Below are 26,579 nucleotides of genomic sequence, written 5' to 3' on the forward strand. Positions count from 1 at the left end.
TTGGTACTAATGGGACATTTTAAGAAAAAAGCCGTGTATCCTATGCTGACACCTCCTTCAGCTTAGCAAAAAGGAGTGACAGAATTCTTTTCAGCATTTCCACAAAGTTCTCAAACCTGTCTTTACCTTTAAAAAAATGTAAATTAAAAGTATGTAAACCCTGCTGGTGTTCAAGTAATTGATATACTAGGGAGGCTAATTCTAGGTGCTAATGTACTAACGTGGCTTATGAGACAGGCAAAGAACACTGCCAAAATTCTGCAAGTACCTTCAAAACCACAACTTAGACTTCCCAAGCGTGTTAGCAGGCACTCAGTCCGAGAACACCCTTCTGACCCTTGGACAGATGTTCCAGCCCAGCTCACTGATGTGTGCAGAGCTTTATGGCTCTTGCTCCTCCTTTAATCAGCGACTGTATATTCAAGTCCAGTATTAAAATAAACCATTACAAACCTATTCTGCTCTGTGTCCAAGACCTAAATGCCTTTCATGCCTATCAAAAAACTTCAGCTAAGCCTCCCAAAGCCCTGACCGATGTCTGTGTGGCAACTCCTCGATAAAATCCCTGCTGAGATGTAGCAGATGTATGGTGCAGGGGGACGAAGCTGAAAGCTTCGGGGTGTCAGTGCAACCACACCTCCACCTGTAGGCACCATTCCAGACCATGGAAAACACGGTCATTTGGACATTTTCAATTAAATTCCCCACCTTTAACCACTAAAACCCAATGGCCCACGATTAAACATTAAACCGTGTCAGTGAAAAGGTGTGAAAATATTCACAGACAGGCCCAAACACACCCCTGCCCCAGATCCTCAGCAGCTGCTGCTCTCTTTCCCCGATCCCGCCTTTCCCGAATCCGCTCCCATCCCTCAGCTGCATCCCCCTCCTGCCATCCCCGATCCCGCCTTTCCCGAATCCGCTCCCATCCCTCAGCTGCATCCCCCTCCTGCCTTCCCCGATCCCGCCTTTCCCGAATCCGCTCCCATCCCTCAGCTGCATCCCCCTCCTGCCATCCCCGATCCCGCATGCGCGCTCCGCCGCACCCCGCCTTTCCCGGCCCCGCTTTCTCCCGATCCCGTCGCCACCGTTTCCCTTTCCCGATCCCTCTGTTCCCCCATCCTGCTGTTCCCGACCCCGATATTCCCTATCCCGCTATTTCCCGATATTCCCTATCCCGCTATTTCCCGATATCCCCTATCCCGCTATTTCCCGATATCCCCTATCCCGCTATTTCCCGATATTCCCTATCCCGCTATTTCCCGATATTCCCTATCCCGCTATTTCTCGATCCCGACCCTGCCGTTCCCGGTCCCGCCTCCCCTGCCCCCGGTCCCTCCCCGCGCATGCGCAGCGGCGCGGGGCGGTGCCGGTGGAGCGGCGCGAGCGGCCCTGCAGGTGAGGTGGGTCCGCACCCCTGCCCCGGCCGCGCCCCTCAGGGCGCCCGGAGCCCCTCACAGCGCCCCGAGCCCTCTATAGCGCCCGGAGCCCCTCACAGCGCCCCGAGCCTTCTCAGCGCCCCTCAGGGCGCCCGGAGCCCCTCACAGCGCCATAGCGCCCGGAGCGTTCACAGCGCCCCTCACAACGCCCGGTGCCCCTCACAGCGCCCCGAGCCCTTCTCAGCGCCCCTCAGAGCGTCCGGTGCCCCTCACAACGCCCGGTGCCCCTCAGAGTGCCCGGTGCCCCTCACAACGCCCGGTGCCCCTCAGAGCGCCCCTCAGAGCGCCCAGCCCCACCGGGCACTCCGGGCGGTCGGGCCGCCCCGCGCTCGCTGCTCGGCCCGGCCCCTCCGTTAAGGATTCACCCCCACAGAGACCCTGCCGCGGCCCCGCACGGCTCTCGGGCTCCTCCTGTCGCTCCCGGGCCGTGCTCGGCACCGGCAGTGACCGAGAACGGTCTATGGTCCCCCGGGGGATATGCGGTGACACAGCCCCTCTTGCCACCCGCTGCTGAATAGTCACAGAAGCGAGTCACAGCAGCCCAGGCTGCTCTGGGGTTAAAGGGACCTTACGGTGCATCCCGTGCCACCCGCTGTCGTAGGCAGGGACACGTTCCACTGTCCCAGAGTGCTCCAAACCCCGTTCAACCTGACCTTGAATACTTCCAGGAATGGGGCTGCCACCCCCTGAATCACAACCTCAAAATGCATTCAGTATAATAAATGATCTGTGTAGATTTACTTTCACAAAGGCCCACAGCTGTCAGGAAGAGAGAGGACCATGAATGACAGCAGGGTAGTTCCACTTCTCAGCAGTGTCTGCATGTTTTGTAGTGGTTGTACCCCACCTCTAATCATCACTCAATCACCCTGAAAAACACAGCTCAATGAGTCCTGCTTGCGGGACCTCAATGCATGGGTCAGTCCACACACTCAACAGTAACTTTCAGATGTAGCTATTACTGCTTTTGGTTACAGACTGTCACTACACTCTTAAGTGGAATAACAAAAAGATTAATGGTTACCCGATATATTGATAATCTAGACTTCAGTGTTTTCCCTTTGCACAGATCCCTTACTTTTGCTTTTCTCAGAGACATGTTTTTGGGAGTCCTTCATCCCACTGAGCAACACCAAGCTCCACATCTGTGGAGGAATTAATCCCAAAATAATGTGTACAAAATAAAGGTGTTTGCACTTCTGTATTGCTTGAAAGCATTTGCAGGTTGTGATTCAGGTGGTGACTGCCTCTGGATCTCTGGAAGTGTCCCAAGGCCAGGTTGGAGAAACCTGGGACAGTGGATGGTGTTCCTGCCGTGGCAGGGGTGGCACTGGATGGGCTTTAAGGTCCCTCCAATCAAAACCATTCTGGGATTCTGTGATTTTTCCATCTCTTTTTTCCATCAGTAGTTCATGCATAGAGAGCACCTGCACATCTACGGCAAGATAAAGTGAGAGAGAGACAGTCTGCAGGGCCAGCTGCTGTGAGACTATCACCTCAGATATAATTAGCATTGTAATCCTCTCTTGTGATGTACTTGCTTGGCTGGACACATAAACCGACCTGAAAAGTGTTTCTTCCACACGTTTAAGTAAACACTTCACTGTAAATCCAGTTATACCATTATGACTATTTTATTTTGTGTAATAGCAGTAAAATTATAAGTGAGAGGAGTTGTCTAGGAACTGGGAAATCTGATATGTCTCATAAATCAGAGCTTTCCTTTTTATAGCAAGATCTAGTTTAAGTGCTTCTACACTATTTTCCTAGGTGTTTAGTCACCTTTTACACTGTAAGTCCATTGAATGACCTGTGAATAACACCTGATGCAATTCTTCAGTTTTGCAACTGTCTTTTGAATTTTAATTTTCATATTACTCTGCTGCCTTTACCTAACATTTTACTACATTTTGTCCTTTACTGGCAATTTTAGGTAACAGTGGAACCAACGGGAAAAGAGAGACTGTCAGAAGTAGAGATGAAAGAGGACAGGGATCACAGGTGGGCTGCTGCTGTGAGATCTTATTAAGTAGCTAAATGTGTACATTTCTCTCAAAACTGTAACATTGCTGGTAAAGTTGGGGTCTACCAAAGGTTTTTACTCTGCTTTTGTGATTGATTTGTGGTGGTACAGCATTATGCTTAATGGACAGAAAAAAATTGTATCTGCATATATATATATATATATTTGTAAAATATCTAAAAGCAGAACTTACAGAAAGTCTTTAATAATGTGTATATATTTGTAAAGTTACACAAAGCTAAAGCCTCCCCTGCAGTGTTTCAATACAGGCTGAAAAGGAAGCAACATTAATTGATTTTTATGATCAAAACTATGAGGAGAGCAAAAAGCAAAAGGAGAAGCTGGAAACGCCCAAAGCCAGCTAGGAATCTAAACACACAGTTTGTATTAAATGAAAATGAATCTTAGGTTTTAGTCATCTGTAAGTTTTAGGATAATGTGATGTTTTAATTCTGTCTATGTACCACTGAAAACACTGCAGTGTAGGCAGCGGTCAGACATTCAAATGAGGCAATTTAGACACTTTTCTACCTGCCTGATCTGATAAACCTGTACCTAAGGGCATGGGACAGGTGGATTTGCTACGTCTGCTGTGAAGTAGCCATGGGGCAGCTCCTGTGGTGCAGGAGAAATAAGCTACCAGAAACCAAATGATCCTGTTCTGCTTTTCTAAGAAGCATGTTAGTATCTTTAAATGGCAATCATAGTTCAGCAGAATTTTCCAGAGGACTTGGGATTCTTCATTTTGTTGAAACAGGAAAATGCCAAGCCTAGAGGCATGAAGATTCCTAGTTCAGTCATTATACAACACCTATTCTGTGTATTCTTTCCTTGGAAATGGCAAATTATTTCAGCCTGTTGGTTAATTCTCCCAAAAAGTCACCCTCAGTTAGCACAAAGCCTTGTCTTGATCCAAATACAGTGATACGGCCTGTTTGAACAAACATGTTTGGCACTGATGCCTGGATTAGCCAAACTCTGCAGAGCACTAGAAAAAAATCAGTTCCTCAGCTGAACAAAGTGTCATTAATACTGAGGAGTACAAATATAGGAACAGATGAAAGGGCAGCCAGCAAAGCTCTGACACCTACAAGAGGATACAGCAAAGCAGAGGCTGTTGCACCAGGAATCCAAACCCTCCAAGGATTAACCCCACTCTGGAATCAGATAGGTAAATAGTGTTATATTACCCACATGGAAATAAAACTTAGGTCTATGTCAGTGACAGCTTCTCAGATGTGAACATTCAGAACTTCCCCCAAAGAGTATGCTTATATTAAGAATTTAATTAATATTTATTAGTTATCTGAAGCTGCTCTTTGTTCTTTAGTCAACTAAAATGATGCCAGCTTCCTCCAGTTCCTCCTACAAAATGTTTTACCAGATGCTCCATTTGTTAACACATTTTTGTGAGCTGACACTTGGAAAATACATGTGTCCCTTTACTCATAAATCACAGACTCAGATTTCTAGGGCCACTTCTGTAGTGAGTGAACAATGTGAAAGCAAGGAGTGCTGCTGTGGGGCTGTTCCTGTTGCGTGAATTGATCCAGACAGGTAACCAAGGGCAATCCTCAAACCACAGACAAAATGCAAAGAGCAGATTTATTTCACTGTACAATATAGATTTCATTCTAGCTGACCTCCGATTCTTTCTACCCAACATTTCCAATAGAGATTCCTGCTGAGGGTCTTTCATTCCCAGGAAGTCAGCACTGTTCTGCTGACTCTCACCAGTGCCCAAGTGTGTGTGTATGTGTCAGTGTGCCCGGCCCCCTGGCCCTGGACACCAGCTCTTGGCACCCAGGGAATCCACATGGATCCATTTTTGGAGGTTCTGGATCCCCCAGTTGCAGCTGCAGGCAGGCTGGGGAAGCTGTGGCTGCTTGACTCCATTGGGGTTGAAACTTCTACGAACACACTAAAGAAAGGTGTGCAAAAGAGGGTTTTAGGCTCCACAATCTATTCAGTTTTTTAAGTAGCCAAGGTACCTTAGTGGTTTTTCCCAAATTTTGTACAGATCTTTTGAAGTCCCATTTTATTATTTTTTTTTTTCCCCACAAACTTAGAATCACAGAACAGTTTGGATTGGATTTTAATTTTAAGGTTACTTTGTTTCTAAATAATTGGGAGGTATTTTTAATTAATCCCTAGCTTCATTAATACTAGGGATTTTTTAGGAAGACATGCAAGGAAGTGATGGGAATAAATGAAAGCCCATTTATTTTCATCAGCTAATATTTAGTTTTTGGAATTTATTTGGAGATAAGATCTATTTTTAAGGTAGAATAAGGTATTGTATCCTATTTTATTTACATTTTTTATTTATCTAGTATTTAGTTAAATCAACAAAATCCTTGGATTTTAGTTGGTTACAGTTGATTATATGAACTTATTTTTTTATGGTTTTGAGGTATTACTTTTAATGTAGTTAATTTATACTCTCTAAAAATACTTAAGTGACATTCTATGCTTTTACTGGGTAAGAAAAAAAATGTTTTGTGCAGATAACAATGATAAACCCAGATAACAATGGAACATTTCTATATAATTCTTTTTTCCTGGCATTTCAAAATCAATGTGTCAGTTTAACTGTAATTAATCTCACTTTACAAAATTCTCTCTGTAGCTCTGTGTTTATTTGTGTGATACATGTAGACACACAGAAATAATTACCTATTTACTTATTGCTGATAGGAAATGAGGTGAACAGGAAGAGCGGAGTTATTAGAACATCAGGCTGGTGCGGCCTGTTTGCCTCAATCCCTTTAAAGGCCAGGCAGACGCAGAAAGGAGTTTAGGGATGATTATCTGCATAGTCTCTGGGGCACTCCTTGCACAGTTTAGGTTAAGAAAAGATCGTTGCTGGCTCCTCCCAGATTACCATCCCCGATCCGATTAGCCACAGGAAACACCAGGGGAATTCATTCAGCTTCTCCTCTGTAAAACGTGACTCCCCTGCAGCGTGTTTCTTGTGGCTGATACTGCAGCAATGAAGGGATCAGCAATCACTCATTCTTTTTGCAGGGTAACAGGTAAGGTGTTACATAAAACTATTAAAACTCATGTGAATTTACTATGGTTTTGACTGTATTAGATTTAAAAATAATTCCTCTAATTCGCAGAAATAATCTTTGGATGTGCAATTCTGAGTGCCGTCAGAATGCTGACAGTTACAGTGTTTCATTCTGCGTGTAGTCAGTGTGATGAGTCTGAGAGTCTCTTGGTAAACATGATGTTTATGATCAAGGGTCTCAGAGCCACCATTTTTGTTTGTAGAACAGTTAATATTCACTTTACGCCATCTCCTTGATGAGTCTCTCTAGTAATTACTTCCTGCCAGACTGTTCAAGGTAGTTTAAAATACCTTGTGTTAACTCTTAGGTTAGCACTGCCACAGAAAGAGTTATTTAAATAACATGGCTCAAGTCAATTCAGAGACTTGTCCATCAGTTTGGCTTGCAGTTTCTTGCTATTTATGTCAAAAAATGTATGAATAGCAAACACTGAATCACCAGCACCTACATAATCTTTTAATGAATTATATTCTCTTGTCTCTTTGTACACAAAAGCAGTTGGAGTCCTTTGTAAATATCAAACTTGATGATTAAATGACATTCACCTTCTACGAAGACAGATGGGGAATATTTTTTTCCCAAAGAGGGTAAAAGGCATGTAGAAATAACAAATCCATTCTAGTTGTGGTTCCAGTGAAACCCCTGGAGCTTCACAGCAGCTGTAGTATCATTCTGCTGTGTAAATACTGTAGAACTAAACTATATGAAAATTTGTTTACATTTTTACCTTTACTACATTTCTCTCTGTCCTTTATCCGTGTGTTCATTTGCTTTTGCAATATTTTGGTGTTTGCTTACGGGTAGTAAACATTTCAAATTTCAAATAATTGAGCCTTTAAAGCACCTTGGGAATTGAGGTGTGTGCCTACTGAGAGATGCGTTCTCAGTGCTAAAACTGCCTTCCAGACCATGGTTAAATTGTAGCTTAAGCATTCATGAAATACCTGTTCCCAGTGAGCTTTTTCACTGGTACAGGCATTGGAGCAAGAACCTTTGCATCTTGTTTCATTAATCAAAATAATGAAGTTTAGCAAAACCCCCCAGTTATCATAATTTTTACAAACCTTTAGAAATGCTTTGTTATTCCTGGCAACGCTAAAATTAGATAGTCTGTGGTAATTTAAAACACAATTTCATTTACCAGTGCTTCCTGTACCAGTGACTAACCATGTCTCAGCCAATTGAGAAGATTTTTTGCTAGAAACTCTCATGATCTGCCAATCTTAAAGCATCAGATTCAAAGCCTGAATTGAGAGACAAAGTTATCATTTAGTAGCTCTTAACCACTACATTAAATATACCCAGAACTCACTACTCTGTCCTATTTTTACTTAGTCTTAATCATCAAAGTTATTTTTAGTTATCTGCCTGAAACATCTCCATTAGTGCAGTTTACAGGATTTTGTATTTTGTCAGTGAAACTTTATCTCCGATGATCTTATATTTAGACATTCTGTTGACTTCTATGGGACTGCTCACAAAAGCAAAGCTTCTCAAGTACTTGCAGAATTAGGCCACAGGAAATTTTAGAAGTGTTAGCCAAGTGCTTAGGTACTAAGCTACCCTAGCCCCTACCTGCAGTGAGCTATGTTCCTTTAAAAATTTGGCTGCTAGGTTATGCATGACTACAATAGAGAGAGAACAAATTCACTTTAGAAGACAAGAAAACAGTAAAAATAACCTCAGAATTTCATGTGACAGGCCTAAGCATCAGCATTACCTCTATTGTATGAATATATTTGAGGTTTAAAATAATTTTTTCCCATATACTGATATTTTAAAATTGAAAACTTAGCAAAATTTTTTCATGTTAATACAAACAGGTAACCTTTTTAAGTGTGTGGTCTGCCGTGGCATCCTTGTTTACCAAAGCCACAGGAATTAAAGATTTGGGCCCTCACTATTTGTGGATAGGTGCACAGGAGTGCAGTGGGGAGCCTTACAATGGCATTACTGTCCGTGCTGGCAGCTATACTGCCCTAACTGGAATCCTTCCAGCTGGGAATGCAAGCTCTTCTCTCTGTTTGGAAACGTGTTCTGAAGTAAAAGGTCGTAATTGCATTTATTGAATAACCATCCTCATTGCCAAGATAGAGCGAGACCAACATCTTGTCTCTTCACTTTTTGGCTGTATAATTGTTTTCTGGCTGCTGCAATAATGGACATTGCTCCTCTCATTGCAGTCTGGAGCAAAAATTCAACCCAGCCACTGGAAGCCACTGCTTTCCAGATCCTGAAATACCAGAAAGGAATGTTTTTTGTGACAAGGCAGAGTTGTTCATTTACAAACCCCACTGCTGGTTTGCTGGGCCCATCCTGCAGCGGGCTCCTGAGAGCCAGTGAGTGACGCTGCCTGTGGAAGGCAGCCTTTGGAAGGACCATGGAACTTCTCCTTGGGATCCCCGAGGTGCCAGCTGTCCTGCTGTCTGCGTGGCACTCTACTGCTCCACTGTGTCCTTACAGAGAGCAGTGCCTTTGTTCCAGAGGAAATGGCCGTGGGCAAGGGGCTTCGCTGCTGAGGAGAAGGAGGATGACCGGAGCGACCTCACCCGCGGTGGCACGAGGTGCTCACCCCGCTTCCCCTGCAGGAAAGGCAGCCCTGCACGTGTGAGCAGCGAGTGGGACTCGGCAGCTGTCGTGTCACCAAATGCAACACGTGAATCGAGTGCAACAGGAGACAAAAACCCCTTCTGCTAGAAACTGTTCGGCTCGAAAGTGGGGGGAAAGAAAACGCAACTCAAAACTGAATACAGACGCCAAAGCATGTATCAAACCCACACCTGGAGGGGACCTCCTGAAATACCCCAAGCGCTTGGCATGAGGATTCCGAGAGATTCCTTGGGCAGTGTGGTCCTGCTCTTCCTCCTGCCCGCCGACAGCACAGGCACATTTCCCGGTGTTTGGTGTCAGGAGCCGGGATGTTCCCACTCGCTGGCTGGCACCGCTGCCCGTGCTGGAACGGAGGTGGGACTGCACCGCCGGGAGACACCGTTCCTCCCACTTGCTCAGGGAGCCCGGATTAAGGGGCGGCTCGTTGCTCTCGCGGCAGTAGGAATGCACGGCACAGATAAGGCAGCAGAGCTGATTAAGGCAATATCGTGACTGCCCCAAGGGATGTGACTCGGATCCTCAGGCAGCGCATGAGCACCGTGACCTAGGATAGAGCTCCAGGCTGTGTCTTCCGCAGCTACCGAGCGTTCAGGGGATGAGCAAAACGCTGAAGAACGTCTTTAAAAACCAAAAATATCTGGTACAGAGGCGAGGCAGGAGAGAGCTGCTGCTTTTACCTAAGCACTATTTTTACTATTAGCAGCCTTTTTATTGGTGCAGGAATGTAATGTCCCTCTGTAGGAACATCAGCACTGACCTGTCCCAGATTATCACCGTGCATCTGTCTGAATGTAATGTAAAGCCATTTGTAACAATATTACAAACTTTTTCAAAAGTAAATATAAGAGAATTGTTCCCATTGATCACACTGAGCAATTTAAAACAGCTTGTCAGTCAAATTTAGCAAACTGGAAGGCAGAGACAAAATACTCAAGTCAGTTGGGCAGCACAGGAATTATAATTTGGTGTGTAAATGAAATAAAATCGGTTAGACAATAAAGAAACACAGAGCTCGCCTCTGCCACTTATAAGAATCTTGCTAGTATTTTGTCATACTATAGGTATAGTGACTTCTGCATAAACCTCTATCTCATCCCTTTCCAGTTAAGGGTTCTTATCAGCCTGATTCCTGGGGGAAAAAAAAAAAAAAAAAAAAAAAAGGAAAAGAATTGTAGATGATAGAAATATCCCTGATATTTAATCTCTTTTATTTCATCACTTGAGTGCAAGGAAATAGGAGAACAGGAGAACTAAATAGTCATAGTGGTGGTGATTCTGCTGCCAATATGATATCTTTTTCAAATGTTATCTGGACAAGCTATTAAGAATTTTTAAGAGAATTTTCTGAGGAATAGAAACCAATAATTTTTGTTAATTCAGTATTATTAACTCCAAAAATGAAAATCTGGGGATAAAATTAAGTTCTTTCTTTAGGTTCAAAGTTTCCTCTGATAATGGAAGCCATCACTTACTGATTTCAAAATCCATGGAAAAATAAATGTAGAGGTTTTGGAGCTTCTCCAAATAGAATGCAATTATATGAAGGTACTTTATTAAAGGATTGACTTTTCAGGATACAGAAGTCAAGTAGCTGAGTAGAAACTGCTCCAGGCACTCTAAATCTTTATTAAGAGTTTTCTTAATTAATATTCTTCTTAATGTACTTACATTAGAGATGCATTGCTGAGCATCTCTGAAATTTCAGGATGCTTTTTGTCTTTCACTGACAAATGTATTTCTCATCCCTGTGAGAGGGCTGGTGCAGCTCTGTGAAAGGGTTAATAGAGATGTGTGATCTGTTAAGCATCTTCAAAAGAACAGAGCTGCACTGGATGAAGTTGTGGAATGAAGTCCAGTGGCATTGTTGGAAGAATAATTTATTCAAGTATGTAGTAGATAGTGTAACATCTGAATGAATAAATTTTATTTAAATATTTACTACAAAAATACTTTTGCAGGATTAGAGATAAAAGCTGGATGATGAACAACAAGCATTCAGCACCACACTGGCCCGTTGAATCACTTAATCTCCATAGGACTTATTTTTTTTATTTTTTTTTAGCAAATGTGTCTTTCAAAACCCTTTTTATGCTGCTGAATGCTAATATTGGTTTTACAGACTTGGGAACCTAAGGTTTGTCTATTTGGCAAAGTTTCTATAGTTAATGACGCAGCAGAGATGTGCTTAGTTTGGTATAAAAAATGCTCTTTTTTGTTAGGCTTGCAGCTATTTTCTTAAGGAGATAAAAGAAACAGAAGGGTGATCTTATACTGAGTAAGAATTTCCACTCAAGAACGATGCAAAGGGTTTATTTAATCATCACAGTGGTTGATTACTGTGTTCATACTTACAGCTTGATTTATCTTTCTGCCAGAAGGTCTTCAGAGCAGGACCTACCTTGTATTAGAAATAACAGTAGAGAAAAAAATCTGTTTCTGCCTGAGAGAGTCCTGGATTCAGTTTTCTTGTTAGAGGAGAATTATCACAGATGTGATTCCAAACTCCAAGAGTGCAAGGAAAAGAGCAGCAACAGCCCGTGGATTGTGGACAATCTGTCTATCAAGTACCACCCCATGCCTGACTGCCAAAATCTTCAGTGACTCCATAACCAGGAGCATGTGGCTTTATTCTGAATTTTTTGAGCTTCTGTTTTCAGTGAATATTTTATTGTTTCAACAGGTACTGCAATGGCTGCAGGAGTTTTGCTGCAAAATGAACAACCATACTCTTCGCTGATAGAGAGCAGTGTTTATCTGGCAAATATGAGTTCAGGTAGGAATTTGTCTCTGATGTGCCATTCATAATAAATGCTCAGAACAATTCTGGGAAAAAAACCCACAAAATTTTTAAAAGCCCAGAAATATTATCCATATTTATAAACTTAAAATGTCTCTAACAAAACCAGACTGCATTACTTCATCAGCATATCATGGTGATAATATGTTGATCTTTTCTGTAATTTTCATTTTGTCAGATCTCTTAATGGAAGAAACAATGTTATTTTTGTGTTGAGAAACTGCCTACCTCTCTGAAAATACAAACCTCAACAAAACTCCCATTTCTAATTATTTAAATTTTTACAGGATGCAATTCTTTCTTACCATTTTGGATGAGTGCTTGTTTGCAAACCTGCAAGATTCAGTAGGAAAATAATGATGTGCAGCATTCTATTTTCCTCACTTCTGTCTCCACTATAATTTGATATATACCGAAAAGTTTCTGGGAAGAGAAAGAGAATTAAATGCAAGAAAGGAATGTAGTTAATTATAAAATATTTTTCACATTTCTTCAGTACAGGTAGCACTTGAAACAGCGTTTTTCATCTCCTTTCTCTTCCACCCAACCCCCAAAATAAAAGCAAATTTACATGTTTCCTCACCTGTTGATATCAGCTCCACTGATGAATGAAGAGTCAAGGTTTTGACCATTTTCCTTTCCATACATGGTATCACTGCTAATGTTTCAGGCTTGGTACCCACAGCAAACATTGTCACATCTCTGTAAAAGCTGGGGAGCAGCAGTCAAAGTTTAGGCCCTCAGCTTCTGCTCAGTGCCTCAGGAAGAAGCAGATTTCTGCCTGGTGAATTTGTCCCAGAAATTAATTTCCTCTTACGCAAATTCCTCTGTACAACTTACTGGTTTTGTGGTACAAGAGGAAACACATATGTATTTTAGGAAAATGCAACGAGATTAATTTGTTTATTGACAAATTTAAAGTGGATTTTCTTGTTTTCCCTTTCCAGTGCAGTCTGATGCACATACATAGGGATGTCAGAGGCTTTTTACATCACTATAATCCATTCTCCACACAGTTGCTTTTTCAACTGCTGCAGGCTTTCCAGCCACCTCATTCTCCTGCTAAGCACACTGGAAGAAAAGTGGGAGGCAATTTGCCACCTCATACTGGCCTTCAGAAGCGTGAAGCACTCAGCTGACACACCTTCTCCTCCTAATGATCTGCTTTCTCTCAGGCTGCAGGGTTAACAGCTTTGCTTCATATGAAAGCTGTGCCCTGAAAAAAAACCCAGCCTTTTGTTTGGGATAACAAATTGTGTTTTGTTAGATGTGAATGGTCCAGGCAAACAGTGTACAATTCATCACGTACTGAAGCATTTCAGCAGGAACACACTAATCCAAATCATTACACAGCTAATGATGCATTTTGGAGCAGCAAAGTGGAGGAGGAGAGGTGGCTGTGGAATGAAGAACCAAGAGGTGGGGGAGTATAATGTGCTTCCTTACAGATCTCTCAGGAGGCAGAGCCTCCAGCTACATTTCGATTGTTCCGTTGAATGGAGTATTTTGTGTCTTAGTGACTTCTGAATGCCTGCTATTGAGCAGGAACTAAATACTCCCATTGTTTCTGACAAACACTTTGGTTGTTCCCAGCGCCTTTTGAAAATTACCTACTTGACACGCAACTATTTTCATCAAGCGGTGGAACAGTTTGTCCCGAGCAGACGCAATCCCTGTGGAAAGGAGCAGCCCGGGGCTGGCTGGCAGCAGCACCTGCATCCTCCGTTTCCATGGCGACACTCAGCCCGGGGACCAGCTGCCGAGCGAGCTCGGGGATGCTCCGCTCCGCTCCCGCAACTTCAGCGCTGAGCAACTTCCCCTGCGCTCAGAGCGCCCCGGGCTGCGGCGCCGGGCGGAGCTGGGGCCGGGCAGCCATGCAGCCTTCCCCCCGCAGGCGCTCGGCCGTCAGCATCTTTAGCCATTTCTTCCAGGGGCGGAGGCATTCCTCCTCTGATCCCCTTCTCCGCCTCAGCCAGCGGCGCCGCAGCTCCGTGGTGGAGCTGCTCTCCTCGTCCACGCACCGGGTCATGGTGGCACTGTCATCGCTCAGCCCCGAGGAGCTGGATGCAACTTTTCCTGAAAAAAAAAGTAAAGTACTTTTCATTGAGGCAGTTCTGAGTATTTTCTTGGTATTACTATACTTGTGTTCTGTTAACTGTATTTTTTTTTTTTATGTGGCTAAAATAGCAAGGTTTAATTTTCTTCCTGTATTTTGTATTTTGTTCACTGATTTCTTATTCAGCTGTTAATACGTGCTTTTTACTCTAACAGCTCAGTTATAAACAACAGGTAAAACAGAAGCACACATGAGGACATGGTTAACTATTTTGGATTTCGGGCTGAAGAGGACTGTGACTTTTTTTCAGCTGCAAAGGATGTCGCTCACCTCTAACTCCATCAGAAAAAATAACTGGCAGTAACGCAGCAATTTTTTCCCCTCAGAATCCTTTCGTGAACAATGAGCCTGGATTAGATATGGTGTTTGTGAGTTGATCATGAGGTTGAAGTGGTATTTTTCGGTGAGCTCCTGGCTAACGTGGCTCTGCCTGTGTCGCAGGGAGCTTGAGGCGCCCCACGGCCAAATACACGAAGATGGGGGAGCGGCTGCGCCACGTCATCCCCGGGCACATGCAGTGCTCCATGGCCTGCGGTGGCCGCGCCTGCAAGTACGAGAACCCCGCACGCTGGACCCAGAAGGAGCAGGCCATCAAGGGGCTCTACTCCTCCTGGTGAGCAGCTCAACACAGCAAAACAGCTGGGCTTTTGAAACATCAGCTGCTAAGGGTAAAACATAATGAGAGTTTTAGCTGGAATTAGAACCTGACGTAGTGGCTGTTGTACACAGCCCAGGAAAGATGATGAAAGGTTCCTGTTGACTTCCAGTGAGTTTGGTTCAGATCCAAAAGAATAAATACCTGTCTGTCATGAATTATAAAAAAAAGCTGTTCTGGGCTACTAAGGATGGGGATGCAAATTAATTATACATGTTAATAATAGAAATGAAAAGTAAAAGTATTTCCTGCAGATGAAATAATGTGGGCATGTGCTCAGAAGGATGTTCATGTGCAGAAAGAGTCACATGAAATGTATCTTGACATTCTTACTGGTTTTTTTCCACCAGCAAATGCTTCAACAGCACTTAGAAACCTTAAAGGCACAAACAGGGATCTGAGTCCAGATTTCTGTTCAAAGGCATTTTTATTGATGTCCTGGCATTTAAGCAGTTCCAGTAATTGTCTTTTGATAATGTTCTATCTGTATCAGTTTAACAAGATTTATCACTAACACTGTGGCATAGTAGAATTTTTAAAAATAATTTCTAATTAATCACCAAGGTATTTCTCTCTATTTTTATTTTATATTTTGGAAGACTCATACCCAGGAAATTCTTCATGATAACATTATTATTGACTTTTCTAATTTTTCAGGATAACAGATAATATCCTGGCTATGGCTCGACCCTCAACAGAATTAATTGAGAAGTACAACATTATTGAGCAGTTTGAAAGGTAACAAATTTAGTCATTATGTATTGTAAGCATTACTGGTGTCATTCCTGATCCATTTTCTCTTTCAACGTAGATTTGGATTGTTGATAAAGATCCTTTCATTTTAACACTCTACAGGTAAAGATTTATTCTCCACTAAGAATAAATGTGTGTTTCAGAAAATCAGGGATAATGAGATTTTGGCTGTCTGTAATACTTTGACTCATCTATTCCTTCCTTAAGATGTGGCATAAAAACCATAATTAACCTTCAGCGTCCTGGGGAGCACGCAAGCTGTGGGAACCCCCTGGAGCAGGAGAGTGGCTTCACCTACCTTCCTGAAGCCTTTATGGAGGCTGGCAGTAAGTTCCCTCCTGCTGCTGTTCCTCATTAATTATTGACTTTGGCATTTAAGGATATTTTGACTGGAATTCCTGTGAGCTAAACACAGCTGTGTAGGAAACATTGCAGAAAACGTGAAACCTGGCAGATACAATGAAGAGCAAATAACACATTGAAGATTGTGTATTATACAGAGAGAGATGGAGGGTTTGTGTTCAAGTTTTCTAAAGGAAGGACAGCTGTTCCCTTTTTCTTTTTCTTCTGCATTCACCAATACCTGAGCCATTAACGGTGTGTTAAATTCTGGTACACTCATGTTTTCTTACCTAGACTATAAAAGTTATTTCATGTGAGGACACTGCTCCTGACAGAACTTTTGTATTTCCATGTGATGGTGAGAAGAGAGAAAGTTCTGTCTGTAAGAAGCAGCTGTTGACTGAAGAGGTGCTTTTATTTCTGAAAATAAAAAATTGCCCTCTTTCTATATATAGCTCAGTAATTTTGCATGAATCACTGCTTTTTTACACCTTTTATATTCTAACTGAACTTGAGTTTAACAAATCTTTGCTAGCTTCATGTATCTATTAGGTTTCAATAGCAAGCATACACTGAAATGGGGAAATAATCTCTTGCAAACAAGATGTAGTCAGATTTGAAGCTCCATTATGAAATTTTAGCACTGTAATTTCTTACTAGTAATCTCTCCTCTGCAAATAGTACTACACCTTTCACATTTAGTGTGGCAGAAAAATCACTGTCTCTCTTTTTATTTCAGTTTATTTTTATAATTTTGGATGGAAGGATTATGGAGTGGCATCTCTGACAACTATCCTTGACATGGTAAAGGTGATGTCTTTCGCCCTGCAGGAGGGGAGGGTGGCTGTTCACTGCCACGCAGGACTTGGGAGGACAGGTATGTGCCTCTAGGAACTTCAGCCATCTCTGGTTATAAACCAGCAATAAATGGGTTATTAATATAATTAATAATTCTCTATAATTGCAAGGTGGACCTCTACAAAATGGTTAAAAGTGCTAAACTGCTTTGTCCAAAAGTCCTCGATGTCTAGAGAAATTTAGTTTTAGTATATTAAAACCAAAGACCTGTAAGGTTGGAGAAGTTTTTAATCTGTATAATTGTTCCATTACATTCAAATGTGACAGTTGCTTTTGGAGGGGAAAAACACACCTAGTACATTTTCATTGTCCAGTATTTCTAACACATTCACAAACCTGCCACTCACTGTTGGATCAGGTAGATTTGGTGGAGCACCTTCTTCACAGGCAATTACATTAAAGTAACAGCATCATGTAATAGAGGACACTGTGTATATACCTGTATTAATTTCTATCCCATATTTCCACTATTTGTTTTAGTCTGACAGTTCCTTCACTAATCCCTGTTTATATTTTCCAGGTGTTCTAATAGCTTGCTACTTAGTTTTTGCCACCAGAATGAGTGCTGACCAAGCGATTCTGTTTGTCAGAGCCAAAAGGCCCAATTCCATCCAGACACGGGGGCAGCTGTTGTGTGTCAGGGAGTTCTCCCAGTTCCTGGTCCCTCTCCGCAACGTCTTCGCGTGCTGTGAGCCCAAGGCACACGCAGTCACCCTGTCCCAGTACCTGACCCGCCAGAGGCACCTGCTGCACGGCTACGAGAGCAGGCACCTCAAACACGTGCCAAAACTCATCCACCTGGTGTGCAAGCTGCTGCTGGACCTGGCTGAGAACAGACAGGTGGTAGAGGCGGAGCTGCTGGACATCCCAGACCTCTCAGCTGAGATCGAGAAGACCGTGTCCCAGCTGGAACCCACGGAACTCGAGCGGGAGCTGGCCAGGCACGACAGCGACGCGTCGGACTCGTCCCACGTCCACTCCTCTGCTCTCGACGCCCAGGACTCGCACTGCTCCCTGGGACACGAATGTGATTCTTTTTGTGAAAGAAGGAATGTCGAATGCCTTCAGCCTTTTACTCATCTGAGAAGGCGTCTGAGCTACAGTGAGTCAGACCTAAGGAGAACTGAGTTTCCTGAGGAACACGATGACACTGCCTGGATAGTGCCTGCTCAGATGTTAGTGAACAAACCCAAGCAGAACAGTGGGGAGGAATGTTCTGCCACAGGTGAGGTAAAGCCACAGCTGGAGTTAAACAAAGAAGCATTAGTGCATAACACGTGCATGTTCTGGAGTCAAGGGAGATTTAGTTTGGATGGACAAAGGGATGGCTCCTATCACAGAAGGAACTCTGCCAAAGAAGTACAACGCAGCAGGACCTTTTCTTCAGGCCTCGCGTCCATCCACAATCCTAAAGAACCTGTGATGCTGAGGCACAGCTTTGCCAACAAGACTGATCATAGGAAGGACCACAAGACCAACATATATGGCAGGAGAGTCCATACCTCCGAGGACTCTGACTCTTCTTCTTCCTCTTCTAAAGTGAACTTTACCATTGGATACGAAAGCCAGGGTAGCAGAGAGGTGTCAGAGACAATTCCACACATTGTTGTGCAGTCAGAATTAAGTTTGGAAGCCCGAAGAGTTTTGGCAGCCAAAGCACTTGCAGACATAAATGAATTTCTGGGAGAGGATGAAGTGAAGCAGAAAGTGGAAATGTGGCAGGTAATTTTTAACTCAATTTCATGCTATGGGCTCTGCATATTTCACCTCAGTGAATTTCTGGAATGGCAAAAATGATGTGTGGAGCTTTGAAATGGCTTATTGGGACAGCAGTTTTTATGAGGTCCCAGGTCAGTTCTTTCACAGGCTGGCAAAATGCACTTAAACATTCTGGTCTGTAGCAGGAGGGTGGAGGTTCTGGTTATGTTCAGTTTCCTAACTGCAGGAAATGAATGCCATTATCTCTGGTTGCAATGTGGCTGCTGGTGGCACAGAAGTAGTACAGGTTTTAAGGGTTTGAGTTGGTTTTCATCAGTGCTTTCTCAGAACTAATCAGAGGATTTGTGAGTAAAAGAGAAAGAATTTAGTAGAAACTTAATTGCTTATCGTCAAAATAAAATCCTCTTAGCAGCATTTGCTTTGAAGCTGGAATGCAGAGCTGATTTATGTATTCCAGTGGAGTATTGTAAGGTTCTCAGCTGCACTGCTGCTGTCATCCTTCTGTTTTAAAGGATCATTTATATTATTGCTGATGAATGTTGGTACTCTGAAAAAAAATACAAACTTTTTGGGTAACTCTTAAGTCTTTTTTTGTTGGAACATAAGCAGCCAAACACTGCTACAATCAAAGAGAATGTTGGCAAAGGTAAATAGATAATGTATTTTCAGGGTTTTTTTTTGTTTTGTTTTTAAGAAAGAACTGAATTCTCGAGATGGAGCTTGGGATAAAATCTGCACTGAGAGAGACCCTTTTATCCTCTGCAGCTTGATGTGGTCGTGGATAGAACAGCTGAAAGAACCTATTATATCCAAAGATGATATTGACATGCTGGCAAAAAATTGCACAGAATCCCAGGATGCACTCTACTTGTTGGGAAAGGTACATATTGGATCTGAAAATTCATTCTTTAACTTTAGGCAAGGGAATTGCACTTTAAAAAAGCCACTTCAGTCTCTTTCAAAATCAGAATGAGAATTCGTTGTGCATCAAATTGCATGAGTTGTCTGGATATCTCTGGGTATCTTCCAGTCCAAGTGTCTTGCTCAAAACAGAGTTACCTAGAGCAGGCTGCTTGTGTGACATGCTCCGGCCCCTTAATTAAGCTGGAAAAGGGATGGGAAGGAGCAGCCACAAAGATCTGTTCCTGTCTTTCTTCCTCCTTGCAAGCACTGCTCAGGTGTCTCTCTGACAGCTTCCAGTGGTTACAGAGACTTGGAAGAACAGAGAGGGGTGCAAGATGGGGAAAAGAGCCCTGAACTTGCACAACATTTTGGGCTGAAAAGATCAAATCTCATCTTTCCTATGCCAATTCACAGGAAGGCTATGGCTCATGGAGGAAATCTGAAAATTCACAGAAATTCCAAGGAATTATGGTACTCGGGAGAAGAGTTTTCCCATCGTGACAGAAATAATTATGCAGAGGCTCTTTGGGCTGGTGGGAATTCCCCACCAAATCCTGCACATGAAGGTTTCAGCACAGGAAGGCACAACCTGGTGCTTAAACAGCTGTTAACAAAATCTGGGTGCTAAGCTGTTTTTAATGGAAGTATTTCTTCTAATGAGCTGCTGTTCCTTTTCCCCACCAGGAGCAGTGTCAGACCATCCTTTGTATTTTACACTGCGTGGTGAACCTGCAAGTGCTGCCAGCTGATGTGGAGGAGGCCTTACTTGCTCGTGCTATTAAAGCTTTCACCAAGGCAAGTAATCCCAAATAATTGTCCACGATATTGTATTTACTTGGTTTAAATCATGAAGGGTGAATCAGTCAACAGAGGGAGGCCACTGTGAGAAAGGCTACAGCAATTCCTTCACACTTCAGTGTGAAGCTTATTTATTTCAGAGTTTACATTTTTTAATAATCACATGCATAAAGGGTTAGAAATATTCTCAACAAAATTAAATTCTGTCACTACAGTCTTAATCCTGGAGTCTCATTTTTCTCTTTCTGGACCACTGCCAGTTCATGGACGTCTTCAAATTATGGGAAAAATAATTTTAAAGAGTGACACTGACTAATCACTGGGAGTAACTTACCAAAGGCTTTGGTAGATTCTGTACTATGTGAAATCTTTCCATCAGATTAAATAATTTTCTGAAATTACACTGCAAATCAGTTCTGTTCCAGGCCTGTAGCACAGGATGTGAATAACTAATTTCTGCTTTGGGCTCATTCTGTAACAGTGACAGGTGAAGCTATTGCTCAGCTCAGATTTCTTCTCAGATTCAGCCAATGAAATCTGAGCTTGAACGGAATGTTCACCATGCTGCTTCCCCATCTCTTGTAAATCTGCCTGTTAAAACAATCACCACATTTCTGCTTCTTCTGCTTTATTTTAATGCCTAGTCAGCATTAAACTGAAAACACTTACCATTAAGCACTCCATCAAAAACACATATTTTCTTTGATAAATCTCAAAGATTTTTGATAAATCTCAAAGTTGTGCATCTACTTTGCGTTTTGCTGCATAGCATCTCTAACAACTTCACTGAAACTTCTCTCTTTTAGACAAGCTTCGATTCTGAGAATGGGCCATATGTTTACAATACCTTGAAAACTGTATTGAAACAAGCACTGGAAGAAAAAAGGAAAAGTATTAAAGAAGGAACAGAGAATACTTCTTGATTTCTTCACCGCTCTGCTGAAGCATTAAATGGGCTTACCAAATCATTTTGCATTTTCCAGCTACTGTATTTTGTGCTACCTGGCATGATCTACATAACTTTAGGTAACAGAAGTTATTAACAAAGCATTTTATTTTTGTAGACGCAGTTTTAGTGGCAGTTGTTCAGTCTACATAGTTTTAAAAACAGTTCCATGTGACCATTCTCTGTAGCATTTGGTTTCAAGCACTGTTCTTTTATATTGTGAAGGGTTCTCCTGTTCTCAAATGTGTTTATTGATTTAGAAACCTCTGTTATTGGCAAGAAACTATTTTCAAGTTACATGGTTGCCATAAGTTCAGTGCCATGATCCCCAAAGGTTTAATGGATTGAGTTAATAATTATGTATTACATATGTTTACATTAATGATATTTGATTTCACTTTGCAGAAAATAAATATTGATTGAACCTGTGAAACTGCTTTTCCTTTCAGAAATTTTGAAGACCAACAGTAATAATGGATAGATTGACAGATCTTGAGATCTGTTACTGACAGCAGACAATATTTTCCTTCAGATCTCTTAAATAATTGCAACCAAAGTATTTCTAGGAGGTGTTGCAGTAGAGAAATGCACTCTGCTAAGCAGTAGTCATCAAGCCCTAATTTAGAATTTTTTGGCTGAGAAAGCTTCAAATTGTTTTTAACAGAAAATTGATTGAGGCATTTTAAGTGCTTTCAATAAGGATAACATCTTACTTTATTTGCTAAACCTTTATTGCTCCTAAGTAAAAAACCACTTCATCATGAAATCTTTATGAGGATATGATTCTGTCCATACTTACATCCAGCAAATACTTACAGAAGGAAGTGTGATATAATAATGCTAAAAAAAAAACATTAATCAAAGCATGATTAGCTGCAATACACTTTGCAGAGGCATTTTAATCTAATAAAACAGAAAGAGCTGGGTCATCATCCAAACAGAGTTTTGGGTCACAGCCTTAGGATCTGGACTGGAATGCCAGTTTGCAGAATGAGCAGTTCATCTAGTTGGATAGATTTAAGTAGTTTCAACAAAAATCTATCCTTTTCTGAAATTTATTCGTTTCTGTAAATGACTAACATTTAGAGTTAAAAATAGACCAGTTTGAAATATAGGCAATTTATACATGCCTCAACTGTTGGATAATTTTATATCAAATTCAAATTCAAACAGCCACTTTAGCAGAATCACCCTAAAATAGGCACATTTGAAAGGAAAGTATCACATGTGAATCACAAACACAAATCCAGCTTAGCAAAGAGGCAAGGCAACATGACAGGCAGTTCTGTGTTAGCATTAGCAGTCAGATTAAACAAATCTATTCTACGGAATACCCTCTTCTTCAGTGCCTGCCCTGATGCTCTGCCATCTCACACACTGGAGTGTGATTCACATACTGCAGGCCAGGGTTAGGTTTTTGCAGTATTTTAAATGGCTGTGGTCAGCACGATTGCTGGGGATAAGTTACTAGAGAACTAAACAAAATGTGTGCACCATCCCAGGCTGGACTTGACTAGGCCCATGAATTTTAGAAAGATGAGGACAAGGTAGCAGAGCAAATAGAACAATATAAAAATCAGCTGAAAACAAAAGGAGGAAATGGTAAAGGAGTTATTTGTGCACTTTTGGGGGTTTATTTATCTTAGGTGCAAAGCAAAATCAAAAGCTCCCAAATGCCCAAAAGATTGGAAATGTAGAATGTGCTCCATAGCAGACTGTCAGACCACTGGATCCTTCAAACAATTTTATCATGGTGCAACAGTGGCAGCTTGAGCTGGTGCCTCTGGGGGACCCTGAACCAAGAACCCCTGGGCTTTTATACCCTCCCAGCTGAATTGTGATAGTCTGGGGTCTTCCTGCTGTGTGCCAGTCACTGTGTCCCCAGGCCCTCTGCTGAGCTATCCCTCTCCTACAGTCAAGTTTAGTCCATCAAATTTGGCTTTCCTCTCTGATCCACCACAAGGACCACAAGAGCACACCATCCTGAGGGTGTAAAAATACCTGCACTTGCTGGAATATTGCTACTGCATGTTAACTCTAAAGGCAGAGAGGGCATCTGTAGGGATGTGAACTCGTTTCCCTTGTCCCAGCTGTGCTGCACACAGCAGAGCTCCTGGGTGTTGGTGCTGGCTGGGACAGCACCACGGGCATGACAGGGAGTTGCAAACAAATTGTTTTCAAAAAATCTGCACTCATTAGAACACACTATATAGCCTGGGATTTGAAGTTGTTTCTCAGTTCATCTTTAGAAAGGCCTAAAGAAGTCTCCTATGAATTGTTTCTCTCCCTGGCATGTCCAGTTGTGGCCCCGAATCCCCCTCAGCATTCCCAAGGTGCTCACTCGGAGCCCCGTTCTGTGGGGAGAGCGCGGCACAGAGCGAGCCGCTCCCGCCCGGGCTGCCCACAGGCCCGGAGAGCCGGGCAGGCCCCACGGCTCCTCTGCCATCGGTTCTGTTCCCCTCAGAGCTGGCTGGGGCCCGGTGCCGCCGCTCTGCCGGCGGGGCTGTCTGTGTTCCCAGCACGGATGGAGGCAGTGCGGGCTGTGGCGCCTCATCTCGGGGTGCTCAGCACTGCCTGAGCCGTGCCCGTGCAGCGTCACCTCGGCCCCTCGGCACCGCCATCCCAGCACGGCGGCTGTCCCTGGGTACCCCTGGGCTGTGGCAGCTCCGAGCCGGACCTGCCCCAGGAGAGATCCCGGGTGTGACCCCGTCCCTTGAGTGCCTCAGAAGAGACTCCAGCCCCACTGCATGCAGCAGGAGGGACACAAAGCACCAGCAGGCTGATGGGAGCCCACAGCCCTCTCCACATCTCAAATAAGAACGTAAATCCCCCTCATGTACCTCAGGAGAGACCCCATCACCCTGCACACCTTGGGAAAGATCCCAAACCCCCTGCATGCCTCACATAGGATTCCAAATCCCTTGCACTGATGTAAATTAACGGGCCAGGAGACCTTCTTCTCCCATTAATAAGCTTTTATTAGAACTGGGCCTAGAGGTGGGGGCTCGGGGTGCGTGCCGCCACCACTGCTCCCCGTGGTCGACGTCGAGGAGGAGGATCACACAGGCCTGTCGTCACCCACTGTCGGCAGGACTGGAGCCTCTATCCTCGCTGGGATTGCCTGGAGGCTCTGTCTCAGGCTCGAATGTCTAGGGGTGTCTTCTCTCTCGAGTCCTGCCCAGGTTATGGTGACCAGCTTGCGGGACTGAGATCGGTGCATCCAGTCTCCCCAGGTCCCCGCTGTCTCCGCAGTGTGGTCCTCTGGATGTTTTTTGAGAGAGGCTCGTTGTCCAGAGCTATCTCCGTTCCCAGGTGGTAATATGATTTTAATATGCACCCATGTGCAAGTCTTTATGGGAATGCAGAAGTTCCTCCTGGGCAGCAGCGGCCAAATCACCCGACAAGTTGGGAGGGAGTAAGGAATGGGGGTACAAACGTGAATATAAAACAAGTAAGAACTTCTTGACAATGAACTCTTTTGGGACTTATAACACCAAAACCCCTTAAAAAGAACATATAACTTAGACATCAGGATTTCTATTTATAACAGCATGACTTACAGGGAACCCCATACCTCGGAAGGAACCTGAAATATCCCTGTGTGTCACACAAGGGACCCCAGCCTCCCGTGCCCCTCATGGGGGACTCCAAAGCCCCCATGTGCCTTACAGGGAAGCCCAGCCCAGCTACACCGAGTATTTTGACCTGGAAATCAAGTGTAGTTGCAGCTGGGTTCTTGTGCCTCCAGTGCTGTTTGTCAGCCCCATTGGGGCCCACAGCTACATGGCCCTTCCCTTCCCTTCCCTTCCCTTCCCTTCCCTTCCCTTCCCTTCCCTTCCCTTCCCTTCCCTTCCCTTCCCTTCCCTTCCCTTCCCTTCCCTTCCCTTCCCTTCCCTTCCCTTCCCTTCCCTTCCCTTCCCTTCCCTTCCCTTCCCTTCCCTTCCCTTCCCTTCCCTTCCCTTCCCTTCCCTTCCCTTCCCACCCTTGCCCAGAGCAGCAGACCCTGTGCAGCACCCTGCAGGATTGGTGATGGCCCATTGGTTAGGTCCTATCAAGTGGGTGTTAAGTGGGGAGAGACTTTGTTTTGTCTGCTGACATTGCTGGTCAGGCTGTGTCCCTAGAGATGGTCTTGATGGTTCCCACATTTCCTGGGCACTCCAGTGGAGGAGGTGCAGGTTCAGGTGGTGCCACTGAAGGAAATGTGCCCTCACCCCAGGGACACTCAGTTTGGACTCCCCCAGCCCCTTGGGGCCCCGCCGCTGGTCACAGCAGCCCCTGCCTGGCTCCTGCCTGCCCACACCGTGGTCAGCCCCGGCAGCTCCTGGACATGGAGCTCAGCCAGGGCTGGTGCTGTGTGGGCTTTGCTGGCGGTACCAGGCGGACACTGGGCTAACAGCTAAAACTATTTATTTGAAGAGAAGAAGGGGCCATCACCTACATTGGTAGATGGGCTCACCTTCAGTATTGTTTAGAGGGCAGGGCCAGGGGGCTCAGGGACAGAGGAAGGGCCATGTTGGTCTCCGTTGGGGCTGGAGGGTGCTGGGCTGTTCTTGGGGTCTCTACAAGAACAAAGGAACGGGATAGGCTGGGGCAGAGGGAGATGAAAAAAAGGGAGTGAAGGCAGCTTGGGGATATCTATGGGGAAAAGAGGGGGCAGTGGGATCTGTTGGAGTCTGAAAACAAAAGAAAAAGAACAGAGAAGGCTGGGAAACGGGAGAAAAGTTATATTCATAGAGAATAGAGCCCAAAGGAGGCAAAGAAAAGAGACAGAGAGGTAACAAGTGGTGCCCTGTGTGAGGACCAAAACTCACAGAAGCTTCAATCAACACCTGCAGGATCACAGCAACCAGTTCCTGAAAGAAATCCGTCTGGAGAAAAACATCTGCTATCACATTCCGAATTTCCAAGGGCCCTGGACTCGGAACATTGGATTCTGCTGGTCGGTAATCTGAAGATAGCCAGGTCTGGTAAGCTGTATACAGTCTATATAATGGGGTTGAATATTTATAAAGAGAGATTGTTTAAACCCAGGATATGGGGGAAAATATAAATATGATGTTTAAAGAGATAGGAGCCCCGGGAATATGGGGAGATGAACTGCCCTTTCTGAAAGCGCGGGAAACCCAGATAATTCCCCAGCGGCGTGGTTCCCCTGTCCCTGTCCCTTCAGAGAACGTGGGGGGACGAGGGAGGAATGCGAGGGAAAACTGAACACCGGGAAGCTTGTGTTACTTCAGGAAGCAGAGTGAGCAGTTTGTTATATTGTTAGAGGTTAAAAAATTGCATGGAGAGATATGATGGTTTATATAGAGTCTTTTTGGAATTATTGCAGTTAAAAGAAATCGCGGGGGGGGATGGAAAAAAAAAAGTTAGGAAAGTTCCAGGCTGTTTCTGAAACCACGCCTTTAGAACAGCCCCCTGCACCCTCCATGCACGTCAGAGGAGCCAGAGCGAGGGAGGGAGCCTACCCCGCCCTCTGACGAATTTAATAACACAGAGATGTTAAAAAAGGCTGGTAAAGGTGTGTCTGCCCAAGAGGGGAC

General features: G+C 43.9%; 1 protein-coding gene across 5 annotated transcripts; it reads left to right on the forward strand.

The window, feature by feature from the left end:
- The first annotated feature begins 1,348 nt into the window (after positions 1–1,348).
- On the forward strand, positions 1,349–21,586 carry PTPDC1 (protein tyrosine phosphatase domain containing 1). 5 transcript variants are annotated; one of them, XM_058845346.1, is made up of 11 exons: positions 1,349–1,398; positions 3,373–3,440; positions 11,830–11,922; positions 14,504–14,675; positions 15,375–15,455; positions 15,678–15,796; positions 16,552–16,689; positions 17,191–18,392; positions 19,084–19,269; positions 19,977–20,087; positions 20,897–21,582. In XM_058845346.1, the coding sequence occupies exons 3-11, from the start codon at positions 11,838–11,840 to the stop codon at positions 21,011–21,013; spliced, it is 2,211 nt and encodes a 736-aa protein (XP_058701329.1). In that variant the 5' UTR covers positions 1,349–1,398; positions 3,373–3,440; positions 11,830–11,837; the 3' UTR covers positions 21,014–21,582. The 5 variants fall into 5 exon arrangements, with proteins under 5 accessions (XP_058701329.1, XP_058701332.1, XP_058701331.1 ...); XM_058845347.1 differs by having other exon boundaries at positions 1,379–1,403; XM_058845349.1 differs by lacking the exon at positions 3,373–3,440 and having other exon boundaries at positions 1,361–1,403; positions 20,897–21,583.
- The last annotated feature ends 4,993 nt before the right edge of the window (positions 21,587–26,579 follow it).

This window comes from Poecile atricapillus, chromosome 9 (genome assembly GCF_030490865.1).
Source record: "Poecile atricapillus isolate bPoeAtr1 chromosome 9, bPoeAtr1.hap1, whole genome shotgun sequence".
NCBI lineage: Eukaryota > Metazoa > Chordata > Aves > Passeriformes > Paridae > Poecile > Poecile atricapillus.

What these genes read in the sequence shown, in the direction of transcription:
- PTPDC1 (XM_058845350.1), top strand. Translation starts at nt 13,677, where the DNA reads ATGGCGACACTCAGCCCGGGGACCAGCTGCCGAGCGAGCTCGGGGATG. An exon ending in CACTCTACTTGTTGGGAAAG is followed by an intron (nt 19,270 to 19,976) that starts GTACATATTGGA and finishes TTTCCCCACCAG; the next exon opens with GAGCAGTGTCAGACCATCCT. An exon ending in CTATTAAAGCTTTCACCAAG is followed by an intron (nt 20,088 to 20,896) that starts GCAAGTAATCCC and finishes TCTCTCTTTTAG; the next exon opens with ACAAGCTTCGATTCTGAGAA.